Genomic DNA, 15,715 nt, shown 5'->3' with positions numbered 1-15,715 from the left:
CAAAATAAAACCAAAATTAAAATAATAATAATGGCTCCACGTACGTTAAATTATGTGTGTGTTATTTTTATGGACGTTTTTAATAAAAAAAATATTTGGGAGACGGAAGGAAGGAAATGTGTTATTTAACGACGCACTCAACAAATTGTATTTAATAATAATAATAATAATAATAATAATAATAATCTTATGAAATAAACAGTGTAATAACAAAACACAACATAATTATTCTTCATTAAATGCATCGAAACTGTAAGGTAAATGCCCATGATGCATACATAATTAATACAATTGGGTTTGTTTCACATATACAAACCAATGTTATCACAACTTGATATAATCATAAAAAAATATAATTTAAACGTACAGACTCCTGAGTAAAGATTTTACTAAACATTATCAAGAGCCAGTGTTGTTATGAATTTTTTATATTGTCTTTTAAATGAAGGTAAGGATACACTTTTTTTAATAGAATCTGGGATTGTATTCCATGTTTCAACACCAGAATATCTGAAGGAGTGTTTATACAATTCAGTGTTGGGTCTTGGCAATACAAGATTAGTATGTGTTGCTGATCTCAGGTTATATTTATTTGAGCCTGATGGTGATATGCTATATCGCGTCGGTTGGGGGAGGGATGCAGCTCAGAGATAAAAAAAATTTAAAAAATAAAAGTTTAGAAAAAACCCCTCGCCAATGGTGTAATGGGTAGTAGGATCGATCGTCCTCAATGAACTGGGGTTATTATCCGCAACAACGCCACAACCAGTGCTCCACGACTGATACATCAAATACCGTGGTATGTGCTGTCCTGAATAGGAAAATACAATTAATATTTCCCTTGTTTATCAATTAATATTATCTTCAGCCACTCTAAACCTACCAAACTTATCCTTTGTATATAAAACCTGAGTGTGTGCAATACTAATTATATGCTAATTGCTGGTCATGCTGCTTTGATAACCTTTTTTAAAATTTCGTAACCTCACTACTTATTTATATGTACAAACTTTACAGAAGACAGATGTAAATATATTCACAAACATTATTTTACATGACTAAATGTAAACAAATTTAAGCAGCTTTTTAATTCCAAAAATATAGGCACCCATAGAAATATGTGTAGATTTATAACTATTATCAACAAATATTTTTGTTCCTCCTAAGACTTTCATTATTTACAGTTTATGAATTGTTTTTTCTCAAACCCTGTCATATTGATGCTATTATATTATATATGTATATTTGTATTCCTCAAATGCCATCGAACGATGGCCCAGAGAGTAATAAAGTTCTGTTCATCGAACATTGGCCCTGAGTGTAATAAAGTTCTGTTCTGATCTAGGAGGACCTAAAAAAACAACTCTAAAATGCCTTTCCCATTTTATATTTTTGACATATTCAGTTATAGGACTTCTGCTAATCGGATGCATGGTTCTTGGAATAATGTTACACCATAAACAGAATACAGGTAAGGCGGTACATACATGTATTTCAGTAAATGAAGTCACATTATAAATGAACGATAAAGTCCACCTATGGTTTAAAAATAAAGAAAGATACATGTATTTTTAGTCGGACTCATTTTAAATATTTTGAGTTTAATTTTTGTGTTACTTCCATAATAATATACCCAAATTTCCAAAATGTGTCCCCAACCAATGCCGGTGTTGTCGGATATGACGCATATATTTGTGTAAACTTTAACATCATCAAATCAAAAATACTCATTTGAATAAAGGTTAAGCTATTAAAATTTTCACAAAATCAGCTTGTTTGAAAATTACCCAAAATGATCCCGCTCCATTTTTGCCACAAGGAAAACCTGGTGCTTGAATACCAAGCCTTATTACAGCAAAACCGTTTGCATTCCTGGTTATTCCCAGTCTGGAGTTCGTCGCGGTAAGACGTGTTTGTGCACACTGCACGTGCTTTCGCGGCTCGACTTGGGGATCCTTCACTTTTGTTGTTTTTGTCAACGAAGTGAAGTTTTCTACTGGGATGTATGCGGCCATTGGAACTGATTGAACGCTGGAACGCTTCTCGTTTCGACAGTCTGCACCACCAGGTTGGATTCTTTTTTAGCGAGATTCCTCCGCGTCATTTCTCCGTCTGACTATGTTGACTTGTTTTTTTCGTGACTCGTATGACGGCCATTCTGCAGAATGCCACGGTTGTTCGCGTTTAGTCTCTACATGTCCGAGCCTGTCCTTGCAGCACTGGAAGATTGACCGCCCCACTCTAAGAAGAAATAGGAAGCGGGGTCGGCCCCTACTACTCTTTTCTAGACTTTACTTTGTTTTATTGTGATACCATCTCGTATCCTCCGGAGTCAGGCCCGTCCGCACCATTATACCAACCCATGACGACTGGACTATACCTTAGTCTGATTCTCTCTCTCGTTCAGACAGATCCGGCTTCTCAAGATCTGTATTTCAGCACACACTACACCTTCAACGTCTATTGACTGTCAATCTAGGGATTTTTTTGACGGGATGCAACCCATCTCGTCCCTACAAGCTGTGCACCATAACGGACTTAACGAGGCCACTCACGTGGACATATAGATCGGACTTTAAACTTTTAGACCTTCGTTCAAAAGTTTATGTCGAAATTACTTTCTTTTTTTAATGTTATTAAACAGTCCGATCCTCTCTTCTTTCTCTTATTTATTTTTGGACTGTCTTTCTAAAATGCTCCAAATTATATAAATATTCGACCGAGCAGTCAATTCTTTTTAATTTTGGCTTGGAACATTTTTCTTCTTCTTTTTTTTAAAGTCTATTAACTTTTTTACTAATTGCTATTTTCAAAATTCTGCCCATTTTCAACTCTACCTCCCCCCCCCCCCCCCCCCCCCCCATTCTCCATCCCGAGTCAGACCACCGATCTTATCTAATTTCTTTTTGACCACCCGATCTAATCTAGCGACCAAATTTAATGAGTAGAACAACAACAAAAAACAAACAACACACACAAATAAACCCACGTGAACTGTTTTCGTGACAGGGTATACAAGAGAGCTAACTGTATACGATACTGCTACCTCGGCGAAAGCAAACAGCGTTGACGTTCGAGAACGATTTGATTGGTTCCTGATGTGGTCATTCAGTTTAACGTGAAGCGCAGAAACCAAGCAACCGAACGGTTGTTTATGTTTTGTTTGTTTTTTTGTTTCTTCTTTTTTTTTTGAGGGGGTGTTTCACTTTTTTTCTGCTTCGCAGGCTGAACGCAACTTTAATTTTGCTAAGTTAAAGTGTTAATTATGTTATTAAAGACGTATCCCCATCAACTAAACACCGTACACCGTCTATAATAACGCATACTTGAAGATTTCGTTAAAAGCCAAAAACAGGAACGTGTGTTGAATACCGGTACTATTAATATGACCGAGGACAGCGCTGACGCTATGTTGTATTGCTATTAATACTATAGTCATTAGCGTACGAGACAGGAGGCAGGGGGCAAACTGTCCCCTAGTGCTGGAGTAAAACTTCAAATTCGGTATTCGGGCAAAATGTGCTAACTTGAGACATTTCTACCGTGTATTTCTATCATTGTACCCTCAAAATTAGTTGTAATCCATATAAAAACGCGTAGTGCTTTGTTTGCAACACTATATAGCTGTTTGGTAGTAGTGCTAATATGAATAGACGTTATGATTCAGATTCGGCATTTTCGTTTAATTCGGGCAAAAGCTAGTCTCCTCTTCCCCTTGTAGTCCGTTTGCGTCAAAAGCTAGTCTCCCCTTCCCCTTGTAGTCCGTTTGCGTCAAAAGCTAGTCTCCCCTTCCCCTTGTAGTCCGTTTGCGTCAACAGGGAACCGATGAATTGAAATGTAACTCTTTAATAAGCAATGTTAAAACTCATAAACATAAATTGGGCCTAATTATCTTACATGCGTAATTATATTTCCAACCCTCAGTTTACTTCCTCTTATGTATGTGAATGCCTTCATTTTTCGTTATTGTTTTTTTCTGTCAATAAATACATGTATATGCCCAAGCATATGTATTTGAAATTAATATGGGTTATCTTTTTTGTATTGTTATTTACTTACTTTTGCAATATACGCTAAATAAATGCATCACAGGCGTCGGAAAATGCCAACAAAGGGAGTCTGGTGACAGTTATTTCAACTGAGGATGTGTAGTTTTCAGAATTTAGAGATAGGCACGCTTCTTACAATATTAAACGAAATCATCCAGCTGTAATGCAGTTTCAAATTATCGAAGTTTGACTGTACATGTTTTGGGGGTTTTTTAATGTGCTGATGGATTTTTTTTTTTGATTTTTTTCGTTTTTCCTTTGCAACGTTTATGTTGTGAATCAGAGCATTCAGAGTGGCGTAAGATGATATTTCCACATAAACCTGTCCTGGTCGGGTCAGGTCAAAGGGTTTTATGTGCACATTCAGAACAAGCTGTTGTAGCGCACACCTGTCGTGGGCACAAGAGCCGGCCTTGGCCGGCTCTTCCGTCCATGACAGGAAAACCTGTCCTGTCGGAAAGAGCGTTTTGTATAGAGTAAGAAATAAATTAACACCACGTGATTTCTGTTTTCTTCAGTCGGCGAACCTCGGTGATAAATAACATAGGGCGTCATTTGACATGATACTCAACAAAACTAATTAAGGACAAGTAAATAGTTTCGGTATGTTTGTTTAAATACTTAATAAAAAAATTTTTAAATACAGCTTCTTCCTTTATAAGGTGTCGACGCTGTGTGCTCTAGTGGTGTCGCTAAATAAAACAAACTTTTCAACTGTGTCCTATTCTTAAACGTAATGATTTACACAGCAATTTAGAGCGAATAAAATAACAAGTATCGCTATAAACCTATACTACGTGTTAAATATCCTAGCCGATAATTTTCATAAATGCACGAAAAGCCCATCATGTGCAAGATTGTTGTGTATATCACGGGTCAAAGTTTACCGAAACAATAGTTCGATCTCATCTGTGATCACAACTTGTTAAAATAATATGAAAAGTAAAAAAAAAACCCACCCAAACAAAACAAACAAAAAACCCATGACACACAATACCAATATAGCTATAAAATATCAGTGTCTATATATTCAATTTCTGAGAAAGAGAAAACAAACTGGCTGAGAACTGTTAATTTAATACATTCCAGTTGCAGTTTTTTCTGAAGGAGGCGACATGTCAAAAGTTTATTTATAGTAAACTGTGAAGCACACATCCATTAATTAGCAGTAAAGACGCTAAATCAAGAAACAATAACATATGTTTTAAAGACTATATGTCGCAACCTGTAATCAGCGGCCACCTGTCTTAAGCGGCCACTTTTATCTACTCCCTTGTGTGACCGCTTAAGACAGGTTTGACTATATATATATATATATATATATATATATATATCTGTGTGTGTATTTGTGTGTGTGAGAGAGAGGGGGGCGTGCGTGTGTGTGTGTGTGTGTGTGTGTGTGTGTATATATATATATATATATATATATATATATATATATATATATATATATATATATATATATATACAATGTAATTTATGTGTGTGCATGCATGTATGTGCTCGTGCCTGTGCGTGTGTAATTATTGTCGTTAAAAATTCTGTTAGTTGGCAACATCTTAACAACTGCAGCAAACTCAGGACCAGTCCCTTTAATTCAGATGTATACAAAATAGTCATTTTGACAAACAGCAGACTGTCAGTAAATGGCTTTCTGTTTGCCAACTCACGTAACTTGGATAATAAATGTGACTCGAGCTAGAGAGCGCAACGACCAACAGTCTGATGTGGACATCGTTGAATGATTTCTTAAGGCGTGTTCTAACGGTGCAACTTTCCACAACCATCTGCTGTATACCTTTACTGGTGATTAGGATTAGTTATGTGGCAGTGTCCGACAAATGTTTGAGAAAGTCACTGGCCCTCACAGAAGCTTTGGCTAGTGCCCTATCTATTAAAGTAATACAGTTGATAATTTCCACTAGCCCAGACGAAGGAAGGACTTTTTTTTATTTAACGACGCTCTCAACACATTTTATTTACGGTTATATGGCGTAAGACATGTGGTTAAGAACCACACAGATATTGAGAGAGGAAACCCTCTGTCGCCACTTCATGGGCTACCCTTTTTGATTAGCAGCAAGGGATCTTTTATATGCACCATCCCACAGACAGGATAGTACATATCACGGCCTTTGTCACACCAGTTGTGGAGCACTGGCTGGAAGGAGAAATAGCCCAATGGGTCCACCGACGGTAGCCCAGATTAGGCATTTACCAGCCGGCACCGGGGACTAGTGGGTTTGTCGAAGTTGGGCTAATTGAACCCTGTATGTCAAAGTTGGGCTAATTGAACCCTGTATGTCAAAGTTGGGCTAATCCTACCTTTCTGGTACCACACCACCATTTGTCGTGCCGTTACATTTATTTATACTTATTTTAGTACTTATATCCAATTAAGGTTCAAGCACGCTGTCCTGGGCACATACTGGGACAAGTAGGTTGACCTATGTAGTGTTTAAATAACCCATTGGTTTGAAGTTATTTGTCAGATTTACTACTAACTGATAACAGCTGTGTAAGTGGTATACCGCCACTGTTAAAGAAGAACACTCTCTAAAACTAGTTGTTACATGACCCTCAACATGTTGTATTTTTTTAAAGAATATATAACATAGAAATTGTATTGAACTGCATGGAGTAATCAATGGTGGTGTGTAACCTCTTATTCTGGAGTCATTGGAAATTAAATATACTTGCAGGCCTCTGCAAATTGCTAGAACGATAGTTTTGATTGAGTGAGCCGTTTTCGCTGATTAGTTTGATTGCGTGTGCTCCAGGCGATTTTTTTTTATTATGTATTTTCACGTTAAGAATGACCTGCACACACACACACCCTTCCCCCCAAACCCCCCCCCCCCCCAAAAAAAAAAAAACCCACCCAAAACAAACGACAACTTTGTTCGTCACAGTTTAGACCCCCCAACAATATCCTGCACAGGTGCCTTCAGATCGTTACTATAACTTTCACCTTGACCTCGAAGTCGCGTCTATAGTAAATTAGTTTTAGCAGCAGAGCCCTGCAGGATGTATGTAGTCCATTAATACAATCTAAATGGTGGCTATGATTACTGGTTATCATTTTGTGGGAGGCTTTTTTATCATGTTACAGCATGTCTCAACGGAAGCTGTGTAAATTAGAATATAAAGGACAGAGAGAGAGAGAGAGAGAGAGAGAGAGAGAGAGAGAGAGAGAGAGAGAGAGAGAGAGAGAGAGACTGAGAGACAGACAGAGCGATAGAGAGGGAGTGAGAAAGAATGTGTGTTTTGTGTGCGTGTTTATGTGTTTGTGGGACAGACACAGACGTATGTGTGTGCGTGTGCCTGTGCGTGTGCGTGTGCGCGTGTGTGTGTGTGTGTGTGTGTGTGTGTGCTGCTACACAATGGTGCACACTACGAGACTGCTTGATCGCGTGTGGCATACAGAGCGTATTGTCCAGGCTGATACGTATCTCATATTTGTAACACAAAGCACCATTCAAACAACAACAATGTATTTGTCCAGCAGCTCAATTTCTCCTTCCACTTGTTTGACGGTCAGTTTAGAATGTGAATTTACTAAAAACCGCAGGGATGTGTGAATCTGGGCTTGTTTTATTTATTGTTTGTGGCCCGGGCTAGGGCGCTCAGGTGCAAATAAATCCGTTAATAATTAATATTTCGAAATAACCTTGGCAGATTGAACAATGCTTTATGACTCTGTTGTGTATGTTTGTGTTTGTGCTTCTGTTTGCCATTGTTGTTCGGGTTCACTCACCTTTTCGTTATAATTCTTCTTAAGCCCAGGTACAAACATTTCCAGTGGATATTTTTCAATTACTTACACTTTAATGTGCACAGAATATGTCCTCCTTTGTCGTTAATATAAATTCAGACAGGCCACATTTCAGCACAAAAGACAAGACATATGTGTGTGTGTGTGTGTGTGTTGATACGCGATCCTGAATGTCCATGTCAAATAATCAAGGTGAAATAAATCAACAACAAAAGGGCGGTTACACGATGTTTCTTAAGAGGGGTGCAAGTTTAATAAAGGGCACCTCCACTATTCTAAGGTGCACTATACGTTATATATTATGTACGGAGAATCTTGCCTAGAAACACCCAGATAAAGACAAAGACACCAAATCACCAGGTGCATGTGCAGGGCATTTTGCTGAGGGTCTAGGCTGTGGCGAGCGAAATTTATAGGGGATCGAGTCATGTTTCCCCGGAAAATATATTGTATACATGTTGGGTTTTTTTGTCTGTTAGGATGTCAAACATTAATTCACTCACTCATTCATTCATTTTCCCTTCCAATATCTCATACCGGCCACCTCCACCCCACCCACCACAATTACACACACACACACACACACACACACACACACACACACACACACACACACACACACACACACACACACACACACACACACACACACACACACACACACACTCATTCATTCATTCATTCATCCATTGTTATTCTGGATGAGCTCCGGTTTTAAAGAATGATTTCAACAACTTTAACCCATCTTATAGATTAAGACACACCCAGTAGAGATCATTTATGCAAATTAAAGGACGTTTATTTCATTTCACTACACGACGTTAAGACGCGTTATATAAAATCTATTTAACTACCACATCCTCAGCGAACTTGTTTGCTTTCATTATGCCATCAAAAGAAAAGGTGTCAGATTAAAAACGCGCATGGAGCGACCTATCGTCATCTGAAGGATTAAACTGATTACACATGCTGGGTTACCGTCCGTCAAAGTTTTAATTCTTCTATTAGTTTGGTAGTTATGTGAAGAAAGGGGGAAGGTTGTAGTTCGATGACAGAGCTGGCAACCTGTAAAGGTTTCCAGGTGTAAGATTCACCCTAGGGGTGTCCAGGTCGGATTTTAGGAGATGCCCTGTCCCATCAGAATTTTTTGGGTTTTTTTACTTTTATGGCCTGGTTGCAATAGGTTTAACAAGTGATATTTGTGATATATTTCACTGATCAGTTCAACATGTCTTAGATGTTTTGACACAGGTTAGCTAAGTATTCATTAGAATCACTATCACAATGTAACACAAACACTATTCAGACCATCATATCGTTATATATGTTAATGGCATTAGACGACAACTAGGGTCCAGACAATTCGCAATGTGTGCGTGCGTGTGCGCATGTGTGTTAGCGTGTTTGTGTGTGTGTGTGTGTGTGTGTGTGTGTGTGCGTGCGTGTGTGTGTCTGTGTGTGTGTGTGCGTGCGTGTTTGTGTGTGTGTGTCTGTGTGTGTGTGTGTGTGTGTGTGTGTGTGTGTCTTGGAGAGCATGCCTGAGAAGCAACGGGTCGACGGATCGATTGCCGAGCTCAGTGTACACTACTTGAGAAAGTGAATGTAAAAGATCGCTTGCTGCTTTCTCTTAGGAGTAGTCTCTATGGCGACAGTGGGTTTCCTCTCTTTACACTCTAGATCGTCTCGAAAATACCATCATAACGACAAAACCATTAACGTGTTAAAAGTCGTATCTCTACATGATCGTGATTGAATCCACGAATCACTGCCAGGTGTCTTTATGGGGACTGCCACCTTCCGTGACATGGCTGCCACCTTCCGTGACAATACGCCCTATTCTGTAACATGACTGCCACCTTCCGTGGCAATACGCCCTATTCTGTAACATGGCTGCCACCTTCCGTGACAATACGCCCTATTCTGTAACACGGCTGCCACCTTCCGTGACAATACGCCCTATTCTGTAACATGACTGCCACCTTCCGTGACAATACGCCCTATTCTGTAACAGGGTTGCCACCTTCCGTGACAATACGCCCTATTCTGTAACAGGGTTGCCACCTTCCGTGACAATATGCCCTAAGCTGTAACATGACTGCCACCTTCCGTGACAATACGCCCTATGCTGTAACATGACTGCCACCTTCCGTGACAATACGCCCTATTCTGTAACATGACTGCCACCTTCCGTGACAATACGCCCTATTCTGTAACAGGGTTGCCACCTTCCGTGACAATACGCCCTATTCTGTAACAGGGTTGCCACCTTCCGTGACAATATGCCCTAAGCTGTAACATGACTGCCACCTTCCGTGACAATACGCCGTATTCTGTAACATGACTGCCACCTTCCGTGACAATACGCCCTATTCTGTAACAGGGTTGCCACCTTCCATGACAATACGCCCTATTCTGTAACATGGCTGCCACCTTCCGTGGCAATACGCCCTATTCTGTAACATGGCTGCCACCTTCCGTGACAATACGCCCTATTCTGTAACATGGCTGCCACCTTCCGTGACAATACGCCCTATTCTGTAACATGACTGCCACCTTCCGTGACAATACGCCCTATTCTGTAACAGGGTTGCCACTTTCCGTGACAATACGCCCTATTCTGTAACATGACTGCCACCTTCCGTGGCAATACACCCTATTCTGTGACATGACTTCCACCTTCCGTGGCAATACACCCTATTCTGTAACATGACTTCCACCTTCCGTGACAATACGCCCTATTCTGTAACAGGGTTGCCACCTTCCGTGACAATACGCCCTATTCTGTAACAGGGTTGCCACCTTCCGTGACAATACGCCCTATTCTGTAACATTACTGCCACCTTCCGTGACAATACGCCCTATTCTGTAACAGGGTTGCCACCTTCCGTGACAATACGCCCTATTCTGTAACATGGCTGCCACCTTCCGTGACAATACGCCCTATTCTGTAACATGGCTGCCACCTTCCGTGACAATACGCCCTATTCTGTAACATGACTGCCACCTTCCGTGACAATACGCCCTATTCTGTAACAGGGTTGCCACCTTCCGTGACAATACGCCCTATTCTGTAACAGGGTTGCCACCTTCCGTGACAATATGCCCTATGCTGTAACATGACTGCCACCTTCCGTGACAATACGCCCTATTCTGTAACATGACTGCCACCTTCCGTGACAATACGCCCTATTCTGTAACAGGGTTGCCACCTTCCGTGACAATACGCCCTATTCTGTAACATTACTGCTACCTTCCGTGACAATACGTCCTATTCTGTAACAGGGTTGCCACCTTCCGTGACAATATGCCCTATTCTGTAACAGGGTTGCCACCTTCCGTGACAATACGCTCTATTCTGTAACAGGACTGCCACCTTCCGTGACAATACGCCCTATTCTGTAACATGACTGCCACCTTCCGTGACAATACGCTCTATTCTGTAACAGGACTGCCACCTTCCGTGACAATACGCCCTATTCTGTAACATGACTGCCACCTTCCGTGACAATATGCCCTATTCTGTAACAGGGTTGGCACCTTCCGTGACAATACGCCCTATTCTGTAACAGGACTGCCACTTTCTGTAACAATACGCCCTACTTTGTAAGAGGACTGTCATCCTTCCATAACATTTCACTCTACTTTTATAGGCGGCCGCTCTTGTGGACTATATTTCCTACTTTGTAGGACTGACACTCTTAAGACTGGTCAAACAAATTAAAATCTGGACAAGTAGAATTTAGTGGACAGTTGCGAAATGTGTTTTGTTTTACTTTATGAAATCAACAGAACAGCTTGCTTTTATTACTTTTACACGTACAGTGGTAAAACTACTATAGCTGTTCGCTTTGCCTTGCGAGTATTACTTTTCCTTAAATTGTTTTATTATGCTTAAATCATATGATTAATGTTTTATTATTATACGAAAACGTTCAAATTACAGATGACTAAATTGTTCAATACTTATACAGATTTTTTCTTTCTCTCTCTCTCTCTAAACGTAGTTTATACAGCCATACCGTTGACAAATGCCAGTATTGTTGTGAACACCAGACTAGTGGCCAAGTTTAACCTTGGAGGAATATCTGGCGATGCTAAATTTAGCCAAGTGGCGCTACTAGGGGATGTAACTCTTGAGATCACCATCAAGAAAGGTGTTACGACTACGCCAGTAACCGGTGACGTCACGTGGGAAATCCGAAACCATTGGGTAGACCTGTCGGTGAAGGAGAAGTGCGCCAGTGCTGGGATGAGGTAAGAGAACGTTAAAGGAAGTGACAATTAAGGCATTTGGCCCGGTATGCATATTCAACGATATATAATGCACATTATTGCTTAATATCAACAAGTATAATCGTATAGTTAATTAATAAAACGGTTAAATGTGACGGCTATTATATATAACGGGCGCAGCCATTTTGTACCATCTTAGTGAGTACGCCCTCTGGAGAGCTGGTGGTTACGTAATACTTAACGCGTAATGTCAGGAATGAGCCTTAGAACTAGAGAAACACAATCTACCTGGTTTTTGCGGGATGATAAATAGTCGTACATTGCAATGTTCTGTAATAATACACATCCCAGTAAGCCAGCAATAAGTATATCCAGCACTATATATATTATTTTTCAATACAAAATAAAATACCATTGTCAAAGTGGCTACACAACAAGTCGAAATAATTAACAATGTTTTGTCCATGCATTAACCTACGTACTGAAATGATACACGAAGTGTTTTCTTAGTTAACTGGTATATGCTGTTAGTTGCTTCTACCTGTGATTCCTGATTGGCAGGTGTGTATTTGATTGGTAACCAGACGACCCAATTAATTGACGCTGTCTAGACACAAAAATATATACCGGTATTGTGGATATTACCTGTCGCCCCTAAAATGGTAAATAGTTCTGTAAAACTATTGATTAAGTAGACTTTTCCATCTAAAACCACTGAACTGACCAATTACGTAGTCCCAAAGAAAAGAAAATTATTGGGTATTGTGGGTTGTCGTTTTTGCTCCAACGTAGCATATCAATAGGCCTAATAGTGTACATTTTTCCTTTGGATTATTTAACAGAGAAAAATACTATAACCCCATTTTGTTCCGTTAATGCAACTTGAAATATATTTAGTTAAATAGTTTATTATATTATTACGTCATTTATGCTGTTTTACAAGTCAGGTTGATCAAAGAGAAGCGCCTTGTCGAAAATTACTGCTTTTGTTTAAGGAGATGGCCAGGAGCTGACGTCACTTCGCCCCAAGCTATTCCACCGGACGTCACAAAAACGAAAAAAAATGGCTGCCCCCAGTTAGCAGGAAGAAGTCATGGTTTTTAATTAACTCTAAAATTACGCGTTTTTCATTTGTTAAAGTGTCAGTATGTGTTGGTGGTCCGGGTATGCATCTTTCCAACACATAAGGCTCTTGTTTGAGTTGACCCTACCTTTAAAGGTGCAGTCTCAAACTTGCATAATGGCGACTTCGCGCCAAAATTATTTATTATCTTTTGCCTTGAAATGTAAACATTATACCTTCAATTATATGCCCATTAAAATTACATTCACATAATTTAGTATACTAGGTAAAACTATATTTTACTGGAGAATCTTTAGAGGCTGATGACGGAATTCGGCGTTCGGTTGAAAGAACAAAGAAAGAAATGTTTTATTTAATGACGCACTCATCACATTTTATTTACGGTTATATGGCGTCAGACATATGGTTAAGGACCACGCAGATATTGAGAGAGGTAACCCGCTGTCGCCACTTCATGAGCTGCTCTTTTCAATAAGTAGCAAGGGATCTTTTATATGCACCATCCCACAGACAGGCTAGCACATATCACGGCCTTTGTTATACCAGTCGTGGTGCACTGGCTGGAACAAGAAAAAGCCCAATGGGCCCACCGACGGAGATCGACCCCACATCGAGCGAGCGCTGTACCATTGGGCTACGTCCCGCCCCACCGAGAAGTTTGATCTCTTGGTGCAACTCATCTGTATCTAATATGACGGTCAGTTTAGGATCGATCCCCGTCGATCATCCCATTGTTCTATGTCTCGTTCCAGCCCCACCGAGAAGTTTGATTTCTTGGTGCAACTCATCTGTATCTAATATGACGGTCGGTTTAGGATCGATTCCCGTCGATGATCCCATTGTTCTATGTCTCGTTCCAGCCCCACCGAGAAGTTTGATTTCTTGGTGCAACTCATCTGTATCTAATATGACGGTCGGTTTAGGATCGATACCCGTCGATGATCCCATTGTTCTATATCTCGTTCCAGCCCCACCGAGAAGTTTGATTTCTTGGTGCAACTCATCTGTATCTAATATGACGGTCGGTTTAGGATCGATCCCCGTCGATGATCCCATTGTTCTATATCTCGTTCCAGCCAGTGCACCACGACTGGTATATCAAAGACTGTAGTATGTGCTAACCTGTCTGTGGGATGGTGCATATGAAAGATCACTTGCTACTAATGGAAAAAAATTGCGTGTTTCCATTCTAAGACAATGTAAAAATTACCAAATGTTTAACATCTAATAGCCGATGATTAATGAATCAATGTGCTCTAGTGGTGTCGTTAAACAAAATAAAATTCAATAAACTTCCTATATTGTCCAGGGGCCGGATCTGGCTCAATGGGTAGAACGCTCGCTTTAGGTGCTTGCATCGTAGGATCGAATCACTTCAGAGAACATATTTTCTGATTTATTTTTCACCGTCCCAACCAGTACACCACAACTTGTATCTAAAATGCCGCGGTATGTGCTGTCCTGTATGTGGGAAAGTACATATAAAAGATCCCTTGCTACTAATAATGGAAAACTTTACCGGGTTTCCTATTAGAATTACCATTTTCAAATGTCCAGAAAAGTGATCGATTCTGCGATCTTGTGAGTGGCAGTCCACTTACAGGCGAAGTAGTAAGGGTGTGTGGGGAATTAGCAGTCTTCCTGGCAGGCACATGGGAGCAGTCATATTGTCAAAACTTCCTTTTGGCACTGCCTTATGCAGAGATGCGGTTTTCAAAATGATGGCTTTGTCGTTCAGATGTCCTGTTGTCGTTTACAGGTATGGTGCGCTGGGAAGTACAGACACTTCTAGATCTGATCCTGTCAGAATTACAATACCAGGCAGTTCTCTAAATGACGCCAACATTCTACAAGGTGAGTTAAACGTCAAACGAGCAGCAATAGAACAATATAGCATATTGCATTTGTAGTTTCACGATTTAATTTAAAAATTAAATATATACTAGTTTTCAGATCGTTAATGTTGTCTGTCAATTTGCTTAGATATATTTGTTTGGGTATTTTTGTTTAGTTTTTTGTTGTTGTTGTTTTTGTTTTATTTTTTGTTTTTTAATTCGTTGTTTTCATTCCAGCATATAGATATGCCAATCTAATTAAAATTAGCTCCACTATTACATGTGGATCTAACTGCAGCCAGTTGGAACTCATGTCCACCAATCAAAACCTTACTTGCAGAATCATGCCAGTGATTTAAAAATAATTTGAAAACAGTCCGAATTATCCTGAGGGTATACGACATGTTTCGTGTGAATTAAGAATGCCTTAAAACATGTTTTATTTTATAAAATAAATAATTTGTAATGTAAAACTGAAGACTGATTTAGTTTGGGTTTTTTAATAAATAAATAAATAATTTTTAATGTAAAATTGAAGACTGATAACCCATCCCGTACGTATTGGTATGGTTCGCTGTACTGCAGCCACTAATATAGACTCGCCCGATATTTTTAGAATTTGTATGCTCCCAAATAACATTATAAAAGGCGAAGTGTGATTGGTCAATATTTAAATTATTATTTACAGACGAAATGTTACCTGGACATTGGAGACTACGCAGTGTTGTTAGCAATCTGA

The 15,715-nt window shown here is 39.7% G+C and overlaps 1 protein-coding gene across 3 annotated transcripts in view; it reads left to right on the top strand.

Annotated features, from left to right (window-relative positions):
- The window catches only part of LOC121382800, a 41,043-nt gene that overhangs the window by 10,362 nt on the left and 14,966 nt on the right, over nt 1-15,715 (top strand). The window contains exons 2-4 of one of the 3 annotated variants that reach the window (XM_041512418.1): nt 1,412-1,471; nt 11,829-12,078; nt 14,901-14,995. In XM_041512418.1, coding sequence (XP_041368352.1) covers nt 1,412-1,471; nt 11,829-12,078; nt 14,901-14,995 — 405 coding nt within the window. Of the gene's footprint in view, nt 1-1,405; nt 1,472-11,828; nt 12,079-14,900; nt 14,996-15,715 lie in introns of all 3 variants that reach the window. The other 2 variants (XM_041512417.1, XM_041512419.1) reach the window with 2 other exon arrangements.

This window comes from Gigantopelta aegis, chromosome 10 (genome assembly GCF_016097555.1).
Source record: "Gigantopelta aegis isolate Gae_Host chromosome 10, Gae_host_genome, whole genome shotgun sequence".
NCBI lineage: Eukaryota > Metazoa > Mollusca > Gastropoda > Neomphalida > Peltospiridae > Gigantopelta > Gigantopelta aegis.
This window is presented reverse-complemented; position numbering and strand designations above follow the sequence as displayed.